Consider the following 22550-nt stretch of genomic DNA (forward strand, 5'->3'; position numbering starts at 1 on the left):
GGGCAGGGAAAGGCAGGGTCTTGTGCACCACAAATACTTTCTTTTGAAGTCGGCCTTCAAAGACTGAAATGGGCGTAAGTACTGGTCCTCTGACGCCATACCCTCAAAACACTTCTGGGTTGAGGACATTTTGTCAGGAAGAAGAGCTGGATTGCTGTCAGGGGAGACTTCCACTTTGCTGTCGCCCTGCTGTGCTTACCTACTGCTGCTGCTTCTGTCCTAGGAGTGAAAGGACATCCTGCTTGATGAAATGACAGCGGCTTACAAAGTAGGCCCCAGCTTTTTGTAATAGCACCTCCGAAGAACAGCTACTGCTTGAGGCTCAAGCCCTGCATCAGAAGTCTTTGACCCATCATCCCGACTCCGACTTGACTTACGATGCATCTTCATGGGTGCAAATGTATTCATCAACACCTCACCGCAGGAATGAACTGAGGCTGCATGTCCGAAAACAACACATCACCTCCCCTGGGACAGTAAGGAACAATGCATCACCTCCCCAGCCTAGCAGTAAGGAACCGATGCATCAACTATCCTGCAGCAGTAAGTAATCAACGCATCACCTGCTTTTTCCGCTGCTCACCTCCCCTGCGCCTTGATTTTTGATGCATCTACAGGTACTTTGTCCTGATCAAGCACAACTATTGGTTTTAAAGAACTGAACTTTATTTAATCTTTTAAAATTCATATCTTGACTTCTTTATTTTTGTCATTTAGGTCTTGTTTTATTGAGATTAAATATTTGCTATTTTTCTAAACTGGTGTGGTCCTTTTGTAGTGTTTTGACTGTGTTAGTGTGTGTGTGTGTGTGTATGTATGTGTGTGTGTGTGTGTGTGTGTGTACAAATACTTCACACATTGCCTCTGGGATAAGCCTGATAGCTCTTTAACAAGCTACCAATGGGGTGAGCAATGGTTATCTTAGGTGTGTAACTTACCCTGACTAGAGTGAGGTTCCCTACTTTGGCAGGGGGCAAACTACTGCCAACCAGAGATCCATGTTCTAACAGTGAATACACTAAGAGTAGCTGCATTCCCCACAGAGAGATTTGTGTATTGCTGCATTCTGGTGTATTGTGTGGGACTCACTGGAGGAGGGGAAATGAGACTCAATATTTACACTTCAAATGGGTGCTCTTTTTTTTTTTTCTTGTTCCAAGACCTTTATTGTTGTTGTACTTCAAAGGATACACAGCTCAGTGCCCACAACCCTGATTAGGCTGGCAGCGTGTTGCTACGCACAATGATCAATGTATATTCAATACAGACAATAGCTTATGTAGTACACAGCAAGTCGCCTACAACCACTGTGGGACGGCCGCGGTCACAATATCAGTTGGTCTCAGTTTTTACTATTATATTTAAATAACAATTATATAACATAACCGGATCATTCCACTACCGCATTCCCCACCCGAACCATTAGAGTAGTGCGATGGTATATATAGTACCTCTGCATACCGATAACCATGCGGATTTCTTTTAAGTTACACATTTATGATGTCTCTTAATCTTCTACTTGTGCGTTTAAATAATTCGTGAAATAAGTCCAGTAATCCCTGGGTCTGGATCTAGGGGGAAGTGATTCCTCATACGTCCTGAGTGTGTCCTGCCAATATGACATGTCAGCCAGCCATTGCTTGGTTAGGGGTGTGCTTGGGCTGTCCCAACACAGAGAAACCCTACGTTTGGCTAATAATAATGCAATAGCACAGAATTTACGTTTCGCCGCTTTCACATTACCCAGTAATCCCAAAAGACAACATCGAATCGTACATTCAATTGGCACCCCCACTGTGTCGGTTATCCTGTTCACCACCTCCAACCAGTAGTTCTGTATCCTCGCACAGTTCCAAGCTAGGTGTACAAAATCTGCTTGGTCGTGCCCACATCGTTTGCATCTTGCCTCATCTCGTAGGCCATATCTGTGCAGTTGGGCTGGCGTGTAATATACCTGATGTAGGTATTTGAAATGGATTATGGGCAGATTGCCATTTGGCGTGAGCAGTTTTGTGAACGTGCATGTCGTTTCCCATTCTTTTTCTGTAAGAGTAACTTCTAGTGCTTCGTTCCACCTGTCTTGCGCATTGGTCGCCCTATAGTCTAGTTCAGTCTGTGCCTGTCTATATAGCTGTGATACTAATGTGAGGTGTTTGGGGAGGTGATCAACAGTTGCAGGGTATCCATAGTTGGCGGTTCGTCTGGGATGGTTGGGTAATGTTTTTTTAACGCCCCCTTAAGTCTATGGAACGTGAAGCGGAAAAGCAGTGTCGGGTTTTGTATAAAGGCCAAGTTCTGCTCTGTGATAAAGGCACCGTCTTTATAGATGTCTCCCATGTTACACAGTCCCACCTGTTTTAAAATGTTCATGCCCACCTCCTCACTTGTGACAGATAAATTCGGGTGGTGATGAAGGGGTAGCGCCGGAGCATAGAGTGGTAGTTTGTGCATCATTTGGCCCAGACTTCTCCAAGCCGAGTTTGTAGCGTCTATCGTGTTTATGTCATTGTTATGAAGTGGAGGCCTAATATGTGTAATAATGGAGTCTAATGGGACCGGTGCCGCGTCTCCCTCTTCCACCGCTACATGAGTTAGGTACGGAGTTTTGTGGTACCAGTGTGTGGCATATTGGGCCTGAGCGCATAAGTAATATAACCAGAAGTCCGGTACGCCCCATCCCCCTTTGTTAATTGGCAATGTTAGTGTATCTAATTTGATGCGCGCCTTTTTGCCTGCCCATATCAATTTCAACACCATTGCGGTTATACGTTTGAATACCTCTCTCGGAGGCTGGATTGGAATATTATTGAAAAGATAGAGAATCTTAGGGAGCACAACCATCTTCACGATCGCCATCCTGTCAGCTAGTGACAGTGGGAGTTGGATCCATCTGTTGACTCTGTCCTCGAGAGCATCTATTGTCCTACCATAGTTAGTTCTGATAACCACCTCAGGGTCGCGGTGAAACCATATGCCCAGATATCTTATGGGGACCGTCTGCCATTCTAGTGGGTATTCAGTTGTGTGCTGTCGTGTGGAGTCTGTTAGTGGGAATATAGATGATTTGTCCCAATTAATTTGAAGCTCCGAATATCCCCCAAATCTGATGTATGCTCGTAAGAGTGGGTCTAAATTAATGGCCGAGTCTCTGACGTAAAGTAGCATGTCATCTGCATATAATGAGATATGCAAAGGTCTGCTTGGAAATTGAAGTGCCAAGTGGTGATGTTTCTGCCTCACTATGCAGGCCAGGGGCTCCAGTGCCAGTGCGAACAGTAGAGGGGACAGAGGACATCCTTGCCTCGTCCCTCTCTCTATGTTAATGGCCTCTGACACGTAACCGTTGATCTTAATCCTAGCTGAGGGCCCAGTGTATAGTAACTGTACCCACTGAATAAATATACGAGGGAAGCCCATTCTGTGAAGAATCGTGATTAGATAGGACCATTCAATGGAATCAAACGCTTTCGCAGCATCCAGCATAATCGCTGTGGCTTTTGTGGTCGGAGTTAGGTAATGTGCTGTTGCAAAGAGTGTTCTCGTGTTGTGCGCGGTATTTCTAGAGGGTATAAATCCCGATTGGTCCGGGAGGACTAGGGTAGGCATAAGTGGTTGCAGACGTGTGGCAAGAACTTTAGCGAGTATTTTGGAGTCCACATTTATCAGAGATAGGGGTCGATAGGAGTTGCATGTGTCAGGATCTTTACCCGGCTTCAACAATGCTTTTATCATTGCTTCGCGCAGCGTGGCCGGAAGTATCTGAGCCTCGTGCGCGTCTCCAAACATGGCCACCAGATGTGGTGCCAGTGAATCGCTAAATGTTTTGTAGAATTCACACGTGAATCCGTCCGGTCCTGGCGCCTTTCCGTTCGGTAGTGATGGTATTACTTCCGTTACTTCCTCTACGATAACAGTTGGGCTAGATATTGCCTTTGATTGTCAGACAGCCAAGCGAAAGCGATATCATCCAGATAATTTAGTGTCTCTTGTTGTGTGGCAACCGGACGTGATGTGTATAAGTCCTTGTAGCTATGCACGAAGCTCTGTAGGATGCCCGCTTGATCAGTGTGTGTTACTCCGTCCGCCCCAATAGTCTGTGTGATCACGTGTTATTTGTGTCCAGTACATATTTTAGACGCTAGCGCTCTCCCAGGCCGACCGCCCTCACCATATGATCTAGCCACATGTCTTTTACTTAAATACTTGATTTCGTCTGCTGCAAATGTTTGATGTTTAGTTAGTGTGTTTCTAATGTCGCTCAGTATGGAAGGATTTGGCGTTAATTCATATTTACGTTCTAATGCACGGAGTGTGGATTCGCATCGTGATAGTTGTGTTCTGATGTCTTTTAAAATCCATGCCGTTGTGCTTATGCAAACCCCACGTATTGTTGCCTTTGAACGCTTCCCATAGAAGTCCAGCGTCCTCCGTGGTTTCTTCATTTATTTGGAAGTATTCCTTGATTGCTTTTCCGATGGTATCTACATATAGGGGATCAGTAAGCGCCATGGCATTAAACCGCCAGCTGTATGGCGGAGGTACATAATCCGGGATATTCAATGATATTTTTACGGGATTGTGGTCTGACAGAGTTTTGGGCATATGTGTGATTGCACGTGTCCATAATAATATGTCAGCCGACCCTAACCAGTAGTCTATTCGCGACCAGCTTCCATGTGCCGCTGACGTGTGTGTCGCTTCACTAACCCCCGGGTAACGTTCTCTCCAAATGTCTTTCATGGATAGATCGCACATGATATCCAGTAATTTGGTTCTGGCTTGTGTGTGGTGTTCTGTCGTGTTTCCCGACCTGTCTAGCCTGTCGTCTAACGCTATATTTAAATCGCCTCCCCATAGCATTATTTGATCAGTTCCCGCACCTAGGTGTTGCCATACTTCCTGGAAAAACTCCGGTGCATCTGTGTTTGGTCCGTATGTGTTGATCAGTGTTATTTGCCTGCCCCGCAATCTACCCCTCACAATCACATATCGTCCACTTGCATCCAGTGTAGTCGGGTCTACTTTGAAGTTTGTGCCCTTTTTAACTAATATAGAGACACCTCTGGCATAAGATTAATATCTTGAGCAGTGCATTGATTCAGCCCATCTTCTCCCCACCTGTGCATGCGAATGTGGAGCCTCATGTGTTTCTTGAAACATAACAATGTCAATTCGCCATCTATCTAAACATGCGAATATTTGATGAATTTTTTGGGGATTGGTGTACCCCCTAATATTCCATGATAGGAAATTTAACGCTAGCTTTGGTTGCTTAGGCCCGGCCATATGAGTTGCCACAAACCATTATATCCATCCCTATTCCTAGTTAGGGGAAGTACCCATGGTGCATAACAGTCACAATGCAGTAGGTTGTTGCGTATACAATAACAGTCGTACCTTGGTTGGATGTAGGCAATGCATTTCAAGTAGTCTGATCCAAAACTAAAAACAACAATCCCCCCTTCCCCCCCACCCCACAACAGCAGCCCAATCCTGCTGATGCCATACCCTCAATGAACACCCCAATTGCATGTAACTGTGTCGGGGATCACCCATTAGGGGGTCCGCCTGGACTACACATCTCCATCCGATCTAGCGGATGTGGACGGACATATTTTCTTATACAGCTACTAAACCATTGCTGCGCATATTGCACCGGTATGTGTCAGCGGCATAGTACATTAGGTCCAATTGCTTCGTTCAACAAGGTGTCCTTATCTGCCCCTATCAGCGGTTGTGTCCGCTCCTTCATACCAACATAGTATTTGTGTTCCTGTGCAGACAATTATAATGAAATAACAGTATGGCATAGTGTTCCAGGATCTATCCTTCTTGATAAGCATATTAACCTTAATGCGTTCCCATTTCGCGATTACGTCATGAGTATGTTCTCTTAACTATATATATCTGCGGAGCCCATTTCACTATGTCTTGCCCTCACAAATAGGTCGAGGTTTCGCTGTCATAACCAGACACATGGGCACACGTGTAGAACAACATGTAATTTCTGGCTGATTTACACCACATTGTACCAACGTTAATCCTTCCCTCCCCCTTATCAAACAGAGGGCATCATTCCTTAGCAGTGTCTAAACATGTGACAGGTAATTCTCATTGTCCTTGACATGATCAACTTTCACGTCACAGTTCCTCAGCCCTGTTTTAGGCATCCTGCCATCATTTCCCCACAACGAAAAAGTTCTGATGCTGTGTTCATATCTTAGTATGCTCTTTGTCCATACTATGGTGTGTACATTAACTAGTTCAAACACCCCAAGTATCGCAATAGTAGGGTTGACTTATTCCCTGATAGTCAATAATTAAGTTCAGCCAAGACTTACCAACAGATATTTCGCCAGCTTCTTTCTGTGATCGGTGTAATTGGGGAGGGGGTGTCAACTCCCTCTATTTAGTCGTCTCTTACCCCAAATGATACCAAAAGTATTTCATCGTCGCTGCTTGCAATCAGTCTTCATCTAGGGCCTGTTGTTGTCGCTGACAGTCTTTACGATGATTAACAATTTTCTTTATGAAGTCGTTCGCCGCTTTAGGAGTGATGAGTAGTGTAGATTTACCTTCCCAAGTCACTTCCAGTCATGCCGGATAGAGCATGGCATATTCTATGTGTAGTTCGCGCAGTTTCGCCTTGGCTCCGTTAAATTCTCTTCGGGCTTGTTGGACTGCCTGCCTGTAGTCAGGATAGAATTCAAGTTTGTTGTTCTGGAATTGAAGATCTCTCTGCTCCCGTGCCATCCGTAATATTGCGTCTCTATCACGGTAATTTAATATGCGAGCCACTATTGGTCTTGGTGGAGTACCTGGTGGTGGTCGCGGTGCCAATGTTCTATGTGCCCTTTCAACAATGAATACGTGGGATAATTTCTCTTTGCCAAACAGGGTGAGGCACATTTCTTCCACATATGTCTCCATGTTGCCTATGTTCGTTGATTCCGGTACGCCCGCTATGCGCACGTTGTTGCGGCGCGATCTCGCTTCTAAATCTTCTGACTTAGATCGTATCACCTCTAGGATCTACTCGAAGCCTGTGCATTTAGATGTGCTTGCATGCGCTTCATCCTCAACTGCAGATATCCGGGTCTCTGCTTCATCCAGACGTTCGCCATGTCGATCTACTTTTGCTGCCATGGTGTCCATGCGTGTTGTTAGATGGTCCAGCTTGCCGTGCACATCTTGCAGGCTACTCTGTATTGCCTTCAGCATAGCCTCCATACCCTTGGGTGGCGAGTATTCTGTTTCCGCCTCAGTATCTGAGTTTGGGTGCAACCCTCTGGTCGGCCTTCGTTGGTCAAAGTTAAGTTTGGGCTGTTGCTTGTCAGGTTTCCCCATTTTGATGATACGCTACCACTTTACGTGATTTTGCGGCGGCGCTTATGGACACTACCGAACTCCAATTGTAGTATAGAATGTACGCCTCAGCGAATAGCAATGAGATGCAGGGCAATGTCTGGTATAGTGTCAGCCACAGGGCCTGTGGCACCCGTAATTACGGGTGTCCCGCGTCGTTATCCTCTGGATGTCCGTTTGAAATTCTGGCCGTTGACATGCGCCACTTGTAAGCCGAGGGTATTATGGCGGTGATTGGGTAATTACTACGTGAACTTCTTCTACAATATATGCTTATACAATGCCCAGGGTGTGCAATCAAAATGTGCTGGCATCCATATATGTCGCTAATACTCCCCGACACGTTTTTCGGCACATGTATTTAGAAATGTCCGCCACCTCTCGTTGACTGTGCAAACCTGGAGCCTCTTCAATGCCGTATACGCCACCGGTAACCACCACCACCACAAGTTATCCCGTTATTTTACGCAGTGGTGATGCCCCCTTTTCGGAATGCGCCTGAGATGAGTTATAGTGCGCTACTCACGTTATTGGTGTCAAGCGAGTGTTGCCGTCATATTCCCTCGTAGGTGCATCTCACGTGTTGTGTGCTCCGTTACTGGGCTGACTTATCCTCAGTGTTGGTAGTGATTGTTCATCAATTCTTGCTCGGAGCCTGGCCAGACACAATCGCACTCAGCAGCGTCCCCCTTCTATGCTCCCTTCAGCGCAAGCACGTTATTTTTCGCGCGTGCATCACAGCTACAACGCACCTTCAGCGCCGCTTTGCACCCCCCCCCCAGCACAGTGATCGCATATACTGCTCCAGAGAAACACAGCAGATAAACCTTTGGCGCGCTGTTATGACTCTAATTCGGCCAGATCTGCAGGTACAAACACGGCGCTTGTAAACCGTTAGTCATCCCTGGGCGCAGCCATCTTTGCGAGTGTTTTTCGCGCCTTTACTCGTTCTTGGTTGCATTTGTCCGTATCTTTTCTCCGTTATCTCTGCCTTCGCTGCGCTTACACCAGCAAATGTGTCACATCGTACCCCAGTTGCTCAATTTCTGCTGCCATGATGATGAGATGTGTACATGGAGTCGGGCCGGGGACAACAAGTCGCCTGGGAGCCGCCATTTTGGGGTAGCGCTCATGAAAGGTACTAGTATGCTGTTGCTCGGCCAGATCAGCAGTATGTATAGTTCACTCACACGTCTCGTCTCAGGATAGCAGTGCAAATCAGCATTCCGGCACCAGTCTTTCCGTGCATGGGTTTCACGGGGGTTTCGGACGCTAGTCACATCGTTTGTCCCCGGGCAGCCGCCATCTTGCCTGCTCCGTATTCGATCATCAGCGTCCCTTCTAGTTCAAATTTCTCCCATTTCGCTTTTAGGTCGGGCTTTAAGTCCACACCATTGTGCGCCGCTGACCTTCCGCCGACCGATTTTCTATTTTAGCATCATGATCTGTAGCTGTAATATCGTTAATTTCAGCAATGTATGGGCCGTCCGGCAGAGCTGCTTGATTAGCCAGTGATCCCACAGTGCGCCCTCTAGCGCCACGTCAAATGGGTGCTCTTTGATTCAGTGATAGATCACAAAGAAGGGGCCTGGACATTTCTCAGGAAGTAGATGGGACCTATAAGGAAATCATAAAGAGTGGGGCCTGGAGCCCAGAATTAAACTTTTGATGCACATGTCAAGGTGGCTAACATTCAGGTGTGAACTCTAGTCACTCCCATGGCCCCTCTTGTGGCACTATCAGCTTTCAATTATTTCCCTCTGTGACAGACAGTGGAAGTAGTTAGAGAAAAGTGCACACTTCAAAAGAAGCAGATCCACCACATAAAGCATCAAAGACTCAGTCCCAAAATCACCTTTAGTGTCTGGAAATGGACATACGAAGGGGAGGTTGAAACTCCAAATCTTTCAATTGCAAGCACCCAGATGGGTGGTGTGAGAAGGGGAAGCTCTGCAAGACTTCTACCTGTGACCATGACTGTGGGCCAAGGCCTGCTATACCCTCTGCTTGTTGAGGAAACATGACCCAGGAAACCAAGACCACATGCCCCGGAGGCTGTAGCACCAGTGCATGCCTGCTTGCCAAGAACAGTGTGCCCTGTGAGGAAGAGGAGAGCATTGTAGAAAGTAAGGTCCAGTGGGGAGCTCTCCCGAGAGGACTCCCTGTGTGATGTTTGAAGATAAGGCTGTGCACTGATCTGATCACTGCCCAAGTGCAGGATTGATTTAGTGAACCCCTATGCCAGGAGAGGGCAGCTGAGGACTAAGCTGTATATTGGTGATGTGGGGGGAGTGCCAAACCATTACTGCCTCATTGTGGTGGCCTCATATGCCACATGGGGCACTTTTGAAGTAATTTTGTGACCAGCGCGCCAGGACTCGTGAATGCCACTGCAGAGACCCCGCATGCATAGAAGGGCCCCCACATTGTGGGCGATTGCACTGGAGGAGTCTGCATTGTGTCTGGAGGTACAGCTGCTAGGAGGGGCTGCCAGTACTAAGTTGCCAAGAGTTTGGGCTATTGCAGAGAGAGGATTCGACCAGCGAGTTAAGCCCAGCGCATCTAGATCTGACCTTGTTCAACCTCTGAGGACCTTGCCGGACGCTGAGGAAAAAGTTACACCCTGACTGGGCTACAGACATGAGCTGGAAGACCAACTACTCAAAACCCTTATCTTTGTGGTAAAGACTGACTTACCTCACCTGCACAGACTGGGAAGATCTCCAATCACTGGGGAAAGCTGGCAGTGCCTCTCTGGAGCGATCCTGCTGCGAGTGCTGGGGGCTGCCGCATATACAGCAAACAGCATTACTTTGCAAACAGTATCAGAACTTGCGAGGGCCCACGGTCAGGACACTCACTGACATGCTGAACGCTTTCATGCTGCAGAAGTGGGTAAGACTTGAATCAGGCCTGCTGGGCCCTGGGAACTCGCTGCAGATTGTGCTGCTCTGCTGCACCCTAGACACTTTGAACTAACTCCTCAGAGTAAAAGGGGAACTCTTGAATACGGCCTACTAGTGAACATTCCTGGAAGCAGTCACCTTTGGATGCGGCTTAACCCCAACCACATTACAAATAAGAAGATGGGATGGGGATTTTCCTGACACACACTAGAGCCCGACCTCAAGGTCATTATGTTGTTGCTAACGAATATCGTTATTCCCCTGCCTGTGTACAGTTAGAAATAGGAAAGTATTTGACTGAACATTGATTTATTGACATTACTGTGTGCGCTATGAGTTATGATTCGTGTTTACTAATCTGTATCTACACTTCCCCAACCCCAAGGGAGCCTTTAACTGCTTGTCCACAGGTACCACTGAGAGTCCCAAAACAGAAGGGGTACTTGGCCAAAATGCTCAATATCCATAGTAAGTCAGGTCCCAAGACATCAGGAGTAAAAGGCCTCAACCACCACGGTTGTGCCCAGTAGCCCCTGTGTCCCGTGGCCCTCTGAAAGGGGTTTTGACAGACCCCCATCCAAAATTCTGGCTTCCACCGACACAATTGCTTTGATATCAGACATCATTTTTTAAAAATCTATTCCACTACGCTCTGCAGCAGTATTTTACTCCACTGAGGTTCTAAATGAGCTGTAAAAATTGGACCATGGTTCTTTGAAGCTATTTGATGTTTGACACTAACAAGAAGTCATATTTGACAGCAAATAGTTTCAGCTTGTCTTACTTGTGGCCACAGGGCACGTGCAAACACTGTTTAGTCTGCTAAGATTGCACAGAGTGCATACAAATGTAAAGCCTGAGCTTGTAAGGCACGCACTTGAATAAAAGTGATAACAATCCCAGTCAAAATACTTCAAAAAAGCAATGCAGTCTCACATTCGACGTCCTTGAAATAGGATGTTCTTACCTTTACGTGCCACAACTTACTGAATAGCCACATAACAACTTTAGTTATGTCTTATGTAACTATGTCAGACATTCCTGAATTTATAAGCAACAACACTTCTGAAACCTACATTCTTGCTGATGCATTTAGAGGTATGAGTAGACAAGGCCAGCATGCCATATGATATTAGCTAAAACTCCAGAACTGCCTTTGGTGGTGCATGTGCCTGAGTAGAGTTTTCTATCCTGTTTGTATTCTTTGCAGTATGAAATCCCAGAATGCATTGAAAAAAAATTGTTTGAAGAACTAATCATGCCGTTAAATAAGCAAGTTTTAATTGTTTGCTTTTAAATATGACTTCTTGTTAGTGTCAATCCACTTAACATTCCTTTAAACTCAACTATTGCAGAACCAATTAATTGCACCACATTAAAAAAAAATAATGCAAAGCAAACTATTTGCAAAGCTCCTTGTCGCTTAGTGGAAGTAAACATTGGCAACACAGAATACCAGACGCAAAATGTAAATCTTTCCCTACGTCACTATAAGCAACCATTGGCAAGGCCAACACATCTGGTGTTGACTTCCAGATTTTTGGCTTTGTCAGTGCTTATTTTGCTATGATTTTTGCAAAACGTTATTGCTGAGTAAGGTGCTGGCCATTTGTAAATTCACCCCAAAAAATGGCTAAAAGGAAAAATATTTTCTTAATCTCTAAAAGCACAGTTTAGCATAGGACCCCCTGGCAATGAAAGGAATTAATTCGCATGTGGATGTGCTCCATGTTAAAGGGAAAAATGCAGTCACTCACAATGAAGTTAAACAATAGCTGAAGAGGGCTGATCTACCTCCAAAATCCTGCATGTTATAGTTGGTGAGGGAAACATATGAATTACACAATTACAAACTAATGGATGAAGAGGGCAGGCCGAAAGACCCTCTACGTTAAGTATACATATAATTTTAGTAAAATCATAAGGTCATTCCTAACGCCAGACCAAAAAATACCAAGCACATAGCAACAGTTTTAATTTATCTGCACACTCCATCTAAACAATTGTACTGCAGTGCCCATTCAAACTTTAAACGTACTCTTCCTTTCCACACAAAAAACTGGCCCCGAAAACTCAAAATTACTTTTTTCCAACCCATCCTTCTAGATTATTCGTTCAGCATGCTTCCTTCAGGGGTACTCTGCCCTGTGCACACGGGGTTACCAGAGGAATCCTTTGTAGCTGCCCTCAGCAGAGAAAAGGAAAGACACTGCTTTGCAAGTGATTACTCAAGGGCCTGATTTATAACTCTGCAGGTGGGGTTACTCCGTCACACCAGTGACGGAAATCTCGTCCACCGAAATATAAATCCAAGACGGAGCAACTCGTCCGTCAAGTTCTACTTCAGGCCTTAAGAATCTCGACTCTCAAACTATGACTGCCGCAAAAGTTTGAGATCAAGTAGAATCTTCATTCACTCAAAAATTTGTGCCATTCAAGTTTGAGAAAATTCAGGGACATATTAGCAAGGCGGGCGATATGAAATTATCACCACTTTTGCAGCCGTTTTCGGCCGAGAAGCGGCGATAATTTCATCACCCTATTAGCAAGCTTGTAGGCGATAGCGAGCATTTTGGGGCCCACTTTGCATGTCCCTGTTTCGATTTTGGCATCTTGCCACTTCCCCTTCCCGCCGCTGCGTCCCCTGCATCCCTGCCCCCCTTGCTCTCCCATTCGATCCCCGCTCCCACCTCCCAGCTGCTCCTCCCTCCCACCTCCCCTTCTTATGGCAGCCGCTGCGCGGTCGCACAGCGGACGCACCGAAGGTGTGCCTAAGGCAAGCCCATCTGCGCCCATCCGCGCCTGGACCGCGCCCAGCGCCAATCCCCCAGAACCCCGCAAGAGCCACGACACCCGACACTGCTACAAAGCCAACCTCCTCCACGTACTCAACCCCGGCCGAACAAACAACAGCTTCCAGGCCACCCCGCAGCTCACCACGGACCTTTCACCAGCCGAAACTGCAGCTTCACCAGGCAGCGAAGACCTGCACGCTCTGCTCCTGCCACCAGGGCAGACCACAACCACCGCAGATGCATACTACTCAACACCCGCTCTGTCCTCAAACACGCTGTCAAACTCTGGGCCCTTCTCGACTCATCCTCCCCGGACGTCGCATTCCTGACAGAGACCTGGTTGAACCCTTCATCGGCGCCTGACATTACCATAGCCATCCCGGATGGCTACAAGATCACCCGCAGGGACCACACCAACAGACCAGGAGGAGGAATCGCCATCGTCCACAAGAATACCCTCAGAATCTTGACAAGCACCGAAGACACCCTCAGCACTGCCAAACACCTACACTTCCAGATCCACACCTATCCCAACACCACCCTCAGAGGAACCCTTGTCTACAGACCCCCCCAGACCCCGCTACAGTTCAGCGACTCCATCACGGACATCGTCCAGCTCGCACACCCTGGCCTCCACAGACTATATCCTCCTCGGAGACCTGAACTTCCACTTTGAGAATGCCAACGACAGCAACTCCACCGCCCTTCTCAACAACCTCGCCAACCTCTGACTCAAACAGCTCACCACAACACCCACCCACTCTGCTGGACACCCGCTCGACCCCATCTTTTCCGCCAGCAATCACATCACCTTCAGCCACACCACCGAACTCCACTGCACCGACCACCGCTGCATCCACTTCTCCTTCGAGAAAAACATCGCACACAACCACCCTTAATGAATCTCCCACCGCAGCTGGAACAAGGTCACCGAAGACCAGCTAATCACCACCCTCGCCCAAGACCCACCAGCCGACCACACCGACACAGCCGCCCGTAAGCTTAGGCAATGGATCGACGACTGCGCCAACACTCTCGCCCGATCAAGAAACCCTCAAACAGACGCACCGACAGAAGGGCCATCTGGTTCACCACCAACCTCCAGGCATCCAAGCAGACATGCCGAAGACTCGAGAAGAAGTGGCACCACGAAAAAACACCATACAACCACGCAGCCCTCAGGAACGCCAGCTGCAGGCAGCACCAACTCATCCGAACCTCCAAAAGGACCTCATTCAAGGGACGCATCGACAACAACGCCCATAACAGCAAAGAGCTCTTCAACATCGTGACGGAACTTGCCAACCCCAGCTCCAGCTCTAACGACATCCTGCCGTCACAAGACCTCTGTGACTCTCTAGCCACCTTCATCCACCGGAACATCACAGACATCCACGACAGCTTCAACACTCAGACCCCCCCGACTGCCGCCGACACCCCAGACTCTCCACCCCCCAGCCACACCAGCCTCCTGCTCCCCTGGAATCTCGTCATTGATGAAGACACCATCAAAACCTTGAACACCATATACTCCAGCTCACTGTCAAACCCCTGCCCTCACCACATCTTCACCAAAGTGAGCTCCATCATCGCACCCCAACTCTGAAAGATCTTCAACAGCTCCTTTGAGACCGCCATCTACCCGGAGAGCTGGAAACACGCCGAGATCAAGAAACCCAAGGCAGACCCAAAGGACCTCAAGAACTTCCAGCCCATCTCCCTGCTCCCGTTCCCGGCGAAAGTCATCGAGAAGATCGTCAACAAACAACTGACCCGCCCCCTCGAAGAGAACAACACCCTGAACTCATCCTTATCCGGATTCTGCAGCAACCACAGCACCAAAACCGCCTTCATCGCCGCCACCGACGACATCAGGACCATGCTGGACAACAGCGAAACCGCGGCCCTCATTCACCTAGACCTCTCGGCCGCCTTCGACACCATCTGCCACCACACCCTACCCACACGCCTCCACAACGCCGGGATCCACAACAAAGCCCTGAACTGGATCACCTCCTTCCTCACGACAGAACCCAGAGAGTCTGCCTTCCTCCATTCCGATCCGAAGCCACCAAGATCACCTGCGGCATACCCCAAGGATCATACCTCAGCCCGACCCTCTTCAACTTCTACATGACACCGCTCGCCAACATCGTCCGCTCGCACGACCTCAACATCATCTCATACACCAACGACTCCCAGCTGATCCTCTCCCTCACCAAGAACCCAGCCACCGTTAAAATCAACTTCCACGAAGGAATGAATACCGCCGCGGAATGGATGAAGAGCAGTCGCCTGAAACATCACTCGGACAAGACGGAGGTCCTCATCCTTGGATCCACCCCCTCCACCTGTGATGACTCCTGGTGGCCGGCCTCGCTTGGAGCTGCGCCGACTCCCACCGACCATGAACGCATCCTGGGGTTCATCCTGGACTCATCACTGTCAATGACCCAGCAAGTCAACGCCGTCTCCTCCTCCTGCTTCAACACCTTCTGCATGCTTCGCAAGATCTACAGATGGATACCCACTTGAACCAGAAGGATGGCCACCCAGGCCCTCATCACCAGCAGGCTGGACTACAGCAACGCCCTCTACGCGGGAACAATGGTCAAACTCCATAAAAGACTTCAACGCATACAGAACGCCTCCGCACGCCTCGTCCTCGACATCCCCCACCACGGCCACATCACTGCCCACCTGAGAGTCCTGCATTGGCTCCCTGTCAACAAGAGGATCACCTTCAAGCTCCTCACCAACTCTCACAAAGCACTCCACGACGCGGACCAACATACCTCAGGAAACGACTCACCTTCTACACTCTCAACCACCAGCTTCGCTCCACTGACCGCGCGCTCGCACCGTTCCGAGTATCCACCGAACAACCACCGTCGGCAGATCTTTCTCCCACCAGAGTCATGAAACACCCTCCCCATCCACCTGCGACAGAACCAGGACCTGCTGACATTCATGAGACTTCCCAAGACCTGGCTGTTCGAGCAGTAGCAGCTCTCCCCTCCACCAGCACCTTGAGACCCTCACGGGTGAGTAGTGCGCTCTACAAATGATTGACTGATTGTAGGATTTATCCAAGCAAATTACCACTTTTCCATGTAGGCTCATGCCAGGCAGAGCCTCACTGGCCTATAGGGAAATCTGTCAATGCCAGAAGGACTGGTCTGACTGGTCAGTGTGTGGACCAGTTTTTGGCTGTTTGTGGGCCTGTTTTATGGTCTGGAAGCAGATTTTCACTGTTCACTTACGTAATATTACCACTATTATTACAAATTGATGCAGTCTCCCATGCTTTGCACAACACCTATACAGTGTGTCTTTACAAGTTCAAAACTACCCATTTGCAGACCGTGTCATCGTAAGGATTTTGGGGGCCCTGGCCAAAAAATATTTTGGTGGCATGTGTTTGGAACAGCTATGAAGTCTATTACCCATTTTCTCCTAATTGAATATCCACGATGCCAAACAATATTGAATTATATGTTAAAGGCTGAGGAACAGAAACAGACAGAAGTAGAAAGAGCAAAAAGTAAATTTTCACCATGGGCCCCTTGGAAGGTGGGGGCCTTGGGCACTTTTCCACTTTGCCCAGGCCTTAAAACATATATGTTTGCAGAATGGTTTTTTGGTGTCCGAGCCCATTTTCTGTCCCAGACTGACCCTGGTGACAGGTGTTTTATTTTAAAAGCGTGTTGGTATATACAAGAGTATACTTTAAAGGAGCAGTTTTGTAATTACTGCGCAATCTCTACTGTTGAAAGTTAAGCAAATACCTCCATTTAATTGATTTACAGAAAACTAAAATCTGGTAATATTTTTATAGCGCTACACTAGCTAGCTACCGTGATCAACTGTCTAAAGAAGTGCACTTAAACATTTGAATCCAGCAAAGTAGCATGAACAGACCGCCTCTTTTTATGCCTTTGAGGTGTCTAAAGATTATACATATAACTGAGAAATTCCCAGAGTTCATGAATGAAATAAACCAACCAACGTAGAGTCACCACTCCTGTGCTAGGCATCACTCCTCATCTACCTGATGTAGGCCAATGGTGTGTTAAGAACACAGCAGAGGAACTTTTAAAATGATGAGTGAGCTTGTACGCCTCACTCCAGCGTCACAGGCTGAAAAGGTTCCATTCACTGCTACTGATCACTACACGGTATGCTGCCACCACCGCGCTCATGCTGCTTAACTCCTAGTGAAGAGGTCAGCCTTCCACCACTATGAGGATGTACCTCCTTGTCCAACCAGATCGCAATCCATGAGACAGGCCTGGAGCACACACATGATCCTTGTTTGTCTATGACAAAAATAACAGCATCGGTGGTCCAGACAAGAGTACAGTTGGGCACTTAGGGCAGGGGTACACATCTTTATCATGCAGAGGACTTTTCCGTCCAGACACCTGTTTCATTGTGGATGTGTAAGTGAATGAATGAAGAATTAGTCAGTGGGGAAATGAATGGATGTATGAGAGCAAGGATAAGTGACAGAGTGCCTATATGGTGACTTACTGGGGCATGAATTCAACATAGACTGAAGAGGAGCTTTCTGCTACTGGTGATTAATGGATGCATTAATAACTGAAATTTCGGCGGGTCAAACCTGTCGAAATTTAAGTTGGGAAAAGCATACGGAATTTACCGTGTCATGGGGATTTTGGTGCGTTAAACACCATAATCCCCCTGTTGTTCCACAGAAACTCGTTATAGGAGCTATTTATCGTACCCTATAAATAACGATCCCCATGGTATGGTTATTTACCAGGTGCGATAAATAGCGCCTGTACTTGTAATCAGGCCCTATGACTGACTCTTGTATGGATGCAGAAGATCCATGTGTGTTCTTTACTAAAAAGTTATCTTGCGACACAACCTGATTTAGAATTCAATAAACCTATTTTGGGAATTATTGTTTTACAAATGCTTTAGTTTTGGCTGATATGTTCATGCCTCTCAGAGTCTCAAGGTTGTTTTAATAAGAAACGTGCAATTCTGAAATCCCATTGTAAGCATGTATGGTTCTTCATGGAGATTAGCAACAGTGAGAAATCATCTCTTGAGCGTGACATTGTGATATGGTTCTTTATAGGTCACCAGAGTTGTAAAGTATATCTGTATGGATATTAACTCTATATGTGTATTTACCTTGAATCAGTGCTTAATGGTCGTAATTATTTCGCTATCTCCTACTGTGGTTCTCCTCAGAGACAGTTGTTTTGAAAGCCCCTATAAAGAGCAGACTCACAAAGGGCTGCTATGTCTAGCGATTGTATGTTTAGAAATTCTTTTTCAAGGCAGAACATTTGTAGATTATTTGGTATTGTGTTTGTCATAAGTAATGGGTAGTTGAATGATTTGCGTTTCTTAAAAAATACTTTTTTTGAATGTCAAGGAAAATTAAGGAAATGTTGAAGAAAGCACTGTACGGGAGAGACAAATGAAATATCTATACTGTGGCTACAACATGTGTCGGAGTAGACAGCATGAGCTTTGCTATGTCTTTCTGTACCCGGCTGGCCACATTGACCAACGCGCACGCTGGTTGACTGTGCACTGGCCACAAAGTGTTCTGGTGCATCACCCACAGCAATAAAATAATGCTATACTCATAAATGCATTCAATGCAGTATTTTCTTTTCATTCAACAGTTGCCTTAGCACACTTGGGTCCTGGTAAGCTTTTAAGGACCTATTTTCGGATTCTTGGGTAATCCCTATGCGGCAGATGATGGGAGTTACCATAGGATCGGGTTTACGAGATACACAGTAACTTCAAGAGTCGGGAAAATGTCCCCTGACACTTTGTGTGCCGAGTGCCTGGGTGAAATATTAGGGCTAAAATATCCAGAAAGAATTGTGAAAAACCGGATTCCTGGATGTTTAGATGTGATATCCCATAATCCCATAATGTGTGGTATTTCTGCCACCCCGAAAATACTGATGCCCTGTTATTGGTCATTCCAAAGGGGGGTGCTTATACAAGCAAATAATCACTGGCATGTAATGAGGCCCTACTTGTTTATCTGTGTTTCACTTTCTTATGGGAGGAGATGGGTGGAGCTGCGGTAGCTTATATTAGTGATGGTACTAATCAATGTTATTTGCCTCGTATATGTTCTGATGCGACTGTCATTGTGCATAAACTGTGCCACTATATCTTCCTTTGAAACGTTTGTCATGTTGCATATTCTCCCTTGGTGATCAATGCCCTAATTAAACTAAGTTCATGCCATAAAGATATAACATAAGCCTGCATCATAGACCAAGCGCCTTCAATGATCCGCTTTCAATGTATCCATACAGGGCTGGACTGAAACAGAAGCCGATATCAATAGTGTGGCCTCCAGACCCGCGAGTAGACAAGTATCCCATGAACTGAGTATGGAAACCAGTGAGACAATTGCCTATATTAACACATCTAAACTGAAAAGCCATGATTCTGGGATTTTTGAGAAGGTAAATCAAGTACTTTGTCGATCTGAGAATGTTCTGCTTGTATAATTATCAATTGAGCCAAGAAGTCAAGGGTTCCCCGAAAGGAAGGAAATTCTGGACTGAGAATTTTCTCCCAAAGGGCTAGCCATGAAAGGAGGCCTTAAGTGCTGAGTCTGTACCCATAACTCATTTCAGTTCTGTCCAGATATCTTTGTTGCATTTGTGTGTCCCCCCAACATATTGTTTTGTTTCTAGACTGATGCTAATGGATTACATGCCTCATCTGCAGTAGGGCTCAGATGTCTACATTTTTTAGGCATTTATTCTCCAGGGCAGGTTCCTGCATATAATGTGACTTCTGAGAAGCTGTGAAATTCAGCAGTACTTTCATACTTACGGGCTACTTTCTCTTTACTTGCTCAATTTTCATGTGTGCAAATGTCCTTGCACCTCCACAGAAGTTTGTTGCCTTCGCCTCAAAACGTTAAATGCAGTGTGGTTCATTTCTTGGTATCCAAAAACCATAGCAAATTGTTACCTCTGAAGCTGCCCAACACTCTTCAGTAAGAAGTAACTTTAGGTTATTGCTCTCATGTGTGAGTAACATGGAGTTGATGGTCTCCAGTTTCTCAATAAGATAACTACCCATCGCTGTAAACCATTAGCTTCATATCTATGGAACAAAGAACAAAGTGATGGAAGGGGTGATAGTGAATCCTGATTCCAGACAGGGAGAGCAAAATGATTTCAGATTCCAGCAGGAATTTAGTTAAAGAAACATATCTCTTCGCTGAGATTGCTGTATATAGAGAATGCTTCCACAGTTTTGTGCGATTACATCCAAGTATTTTCAGTCCCTCTCCCTCCGTTTCCGTTAAGGTGTGGTATAAACATAGCCACAATTAAAATATTCACAAGAGAACGAAGCTTACATTGTGCCCATTTTCTGGCTTTCACCAACACCATTCCTTTGTGAAGAAAAGACTTCAACAAATTGAAAATTAGTAATTTACCAGCAACAAGTGCCCTCTGAAATGTTTCTCATGAGCACCCTTCTGGTTATCAATTACTAATCCACCACTTCCCGTAGTTACATGCATAAACCTGCTCACCTACCAGAGCAAATGACATTGCACCCCACTGTTTGTCCCAAACCGATGTGGCACCTCCTTTTTGGCCAAAAGCGGAGTCTGTGTCTCAAAGCCCACAGCCTACTTTGCAATACAAGGAAAAATGATAAAATACACAACTATAAAGTCCAAAAGTACAAGAAGTGTAGTCAATACATTGCAAATGCTAAAGGCCCTTGTTATTCCGATGGGGCCAGTAACAGGATTTATCAGCCCTATCACAGAGAGCCACTGGAAATCCATGGATCCTGTTAATTTCACAAGGAGATTTTGTCTGCTGAAATCTCAAAATAATACTCTTTGGTAAATGAGTAATTACTATGGCGATCAGAGTGGTATTCATTATTTCCCTGGTAATTCCCCCCCATCTTCATTCCTTACTTCAGACTACACCTCGTCAGCACAGTCAAAACAAAGGACACACACGGTCACCATCAATCCTTAGACTTCCCCTCCTGTTACCTTGTGTTGTAGGCATATCCTTTTTTGGTCTTCTGTCCTGTATGTTGTCAATGAGTGTTTATGCTGCTAACATTTCACACAGATGATCTTTAACAGTTGTGTACTTTGCCTATTTTATCTCCTTTTTCGTAGAACTCCATGGACGTCGAGGATTTTTCTCTTGTGCAAGTGAGCTGTGGAGATCGGGTATCTCCCCTTACTGTAAGTATCACCCAGCTGAAATGTTACATTGAACATACAGGCCAAGCGTCTCATTAACCCCTTCCATGCTTCTGTCGTCCAACGGCCGTCGCGAGCACTACCTCCGTAGTGCTGCGCACGTCTGTTGGCCGACTTGGCCCCGCCCACTCCGCTAAACCGCCGCACCGAGGCGGAATTGCCGCCGCCGTTAAGCGGTTAAGGGATTCTGTAGGAGGAGTCCCTTTATAAATCTGAGAGACTCCAAGAAGATTCTGAGGTATATGAACGATTAAGGGGCATACGTAGGTAATTTTCGTTTTGCGATTCTCAAATTGCGATTTTTAGGGAATCGCAATTAGAGAATCGCAAATCGAAATGTAGGTAGGATTAGCAAGTTTTTCTGTGAATCCTACTTATTCCTTATTTGCGAATCGCAAATTGAGATTCACAAATAAGGCATACCTTCTCATTCATTCCTATGGGCGGTGTGGCGCTGCGGCCAGGGTGACTGACTCCGGAATCTGGGGATCATGGTTCGATCCCCGGGACCGGTGGCAGAATAGCCCAGCACCATGTGACTCTGGGCAATAGCTTGCTTAATCTTCCCGACAGCCCCAAGCGCCTAGAGACCCTAACGGGTGATGGTTCGCGCTTTACAAATGTGGATTATTATTATTATTATTATGGGCTAGAAGGCCCATAGGAAGGAATGGTAAGACATTCTCAATTTGCGATTCTCAATTAGAGAATCTCAAATTGAGAATGCAATTTCAGGGTTGTAAGGGTGTCAATAGGACACCCTTTTTCACCCCTGAAATTAACATGTGTGCACATGTGGCCCACATACATGCCCTAAGGGCATGTATGTGACCCACATGGCACTTTGAAAAATGCCAGAAAGTGAATTTTTCAAAGAAATTGCAAAATACCACCAACCTGAAGTTGGTGGTATTTTGCGATTCCTTAAGCCAAAATTCACACAACTTGCGTGCTTCCTACATTGCATTTAAGGAATCGCAATTTGCGATTCCGTAAATGCAATAGCAAAATAAGGAATCGCAAATTTTGCGATTCCTTATTTTGCAGTTGGGTTTTTGTGTGCTACATAGCACACTGCCCTAATTGCGATCGCATATGCTGAAATTCTGCAAATTTCAGGATTTCGGAGCGTAATTAGGCTTCCTACATATGGCCCTAAGACTCAACATGGTTAGGGCTGAAATATATGAATTAATGGAAAAACGAAAACTGAGAAAC

General features: G+C 46.4%; 1 protein-coding gene across 1 annotated transcript in view; it reads left to right on the forward strand.

Moving 5' to 3' along the window:
- OPN4 (opsin 4) overlaps positions 1–22550 on the forward strand; it is a 1087721-nt gene that overhangs the window by 976906 nt on the left and 88265 nt on the right. Inside the window, exons 9-10 of the mRNA XM_078641099.1 lie at positions 19390–19542; positions 21246–21314. Of these exons, the coding sequence (XP_078497225.1) occupies positions 19390–19542; positions 21246–21314 (222 nt within the window). The remainder of the gene's footprint in view (positions 1–19389; positions 19543–21245; positions 21315–22550) is intronic.

The sequence above is a fragment of the Lissotriton helveticus genome, chromosome 5_1 (genome assembly GCF_964261635.1).
Source record: "Lissotriton helveticus chromosome 5_1, aLisHel1.1, whole genome shotgun sequence".
Taxonomy (NCBI): Eukaryota; Metazoa; Chordata; class Amphibia; order Caudata; family Salamandridae; genus Lissotriton; species Lissotriton helveticus.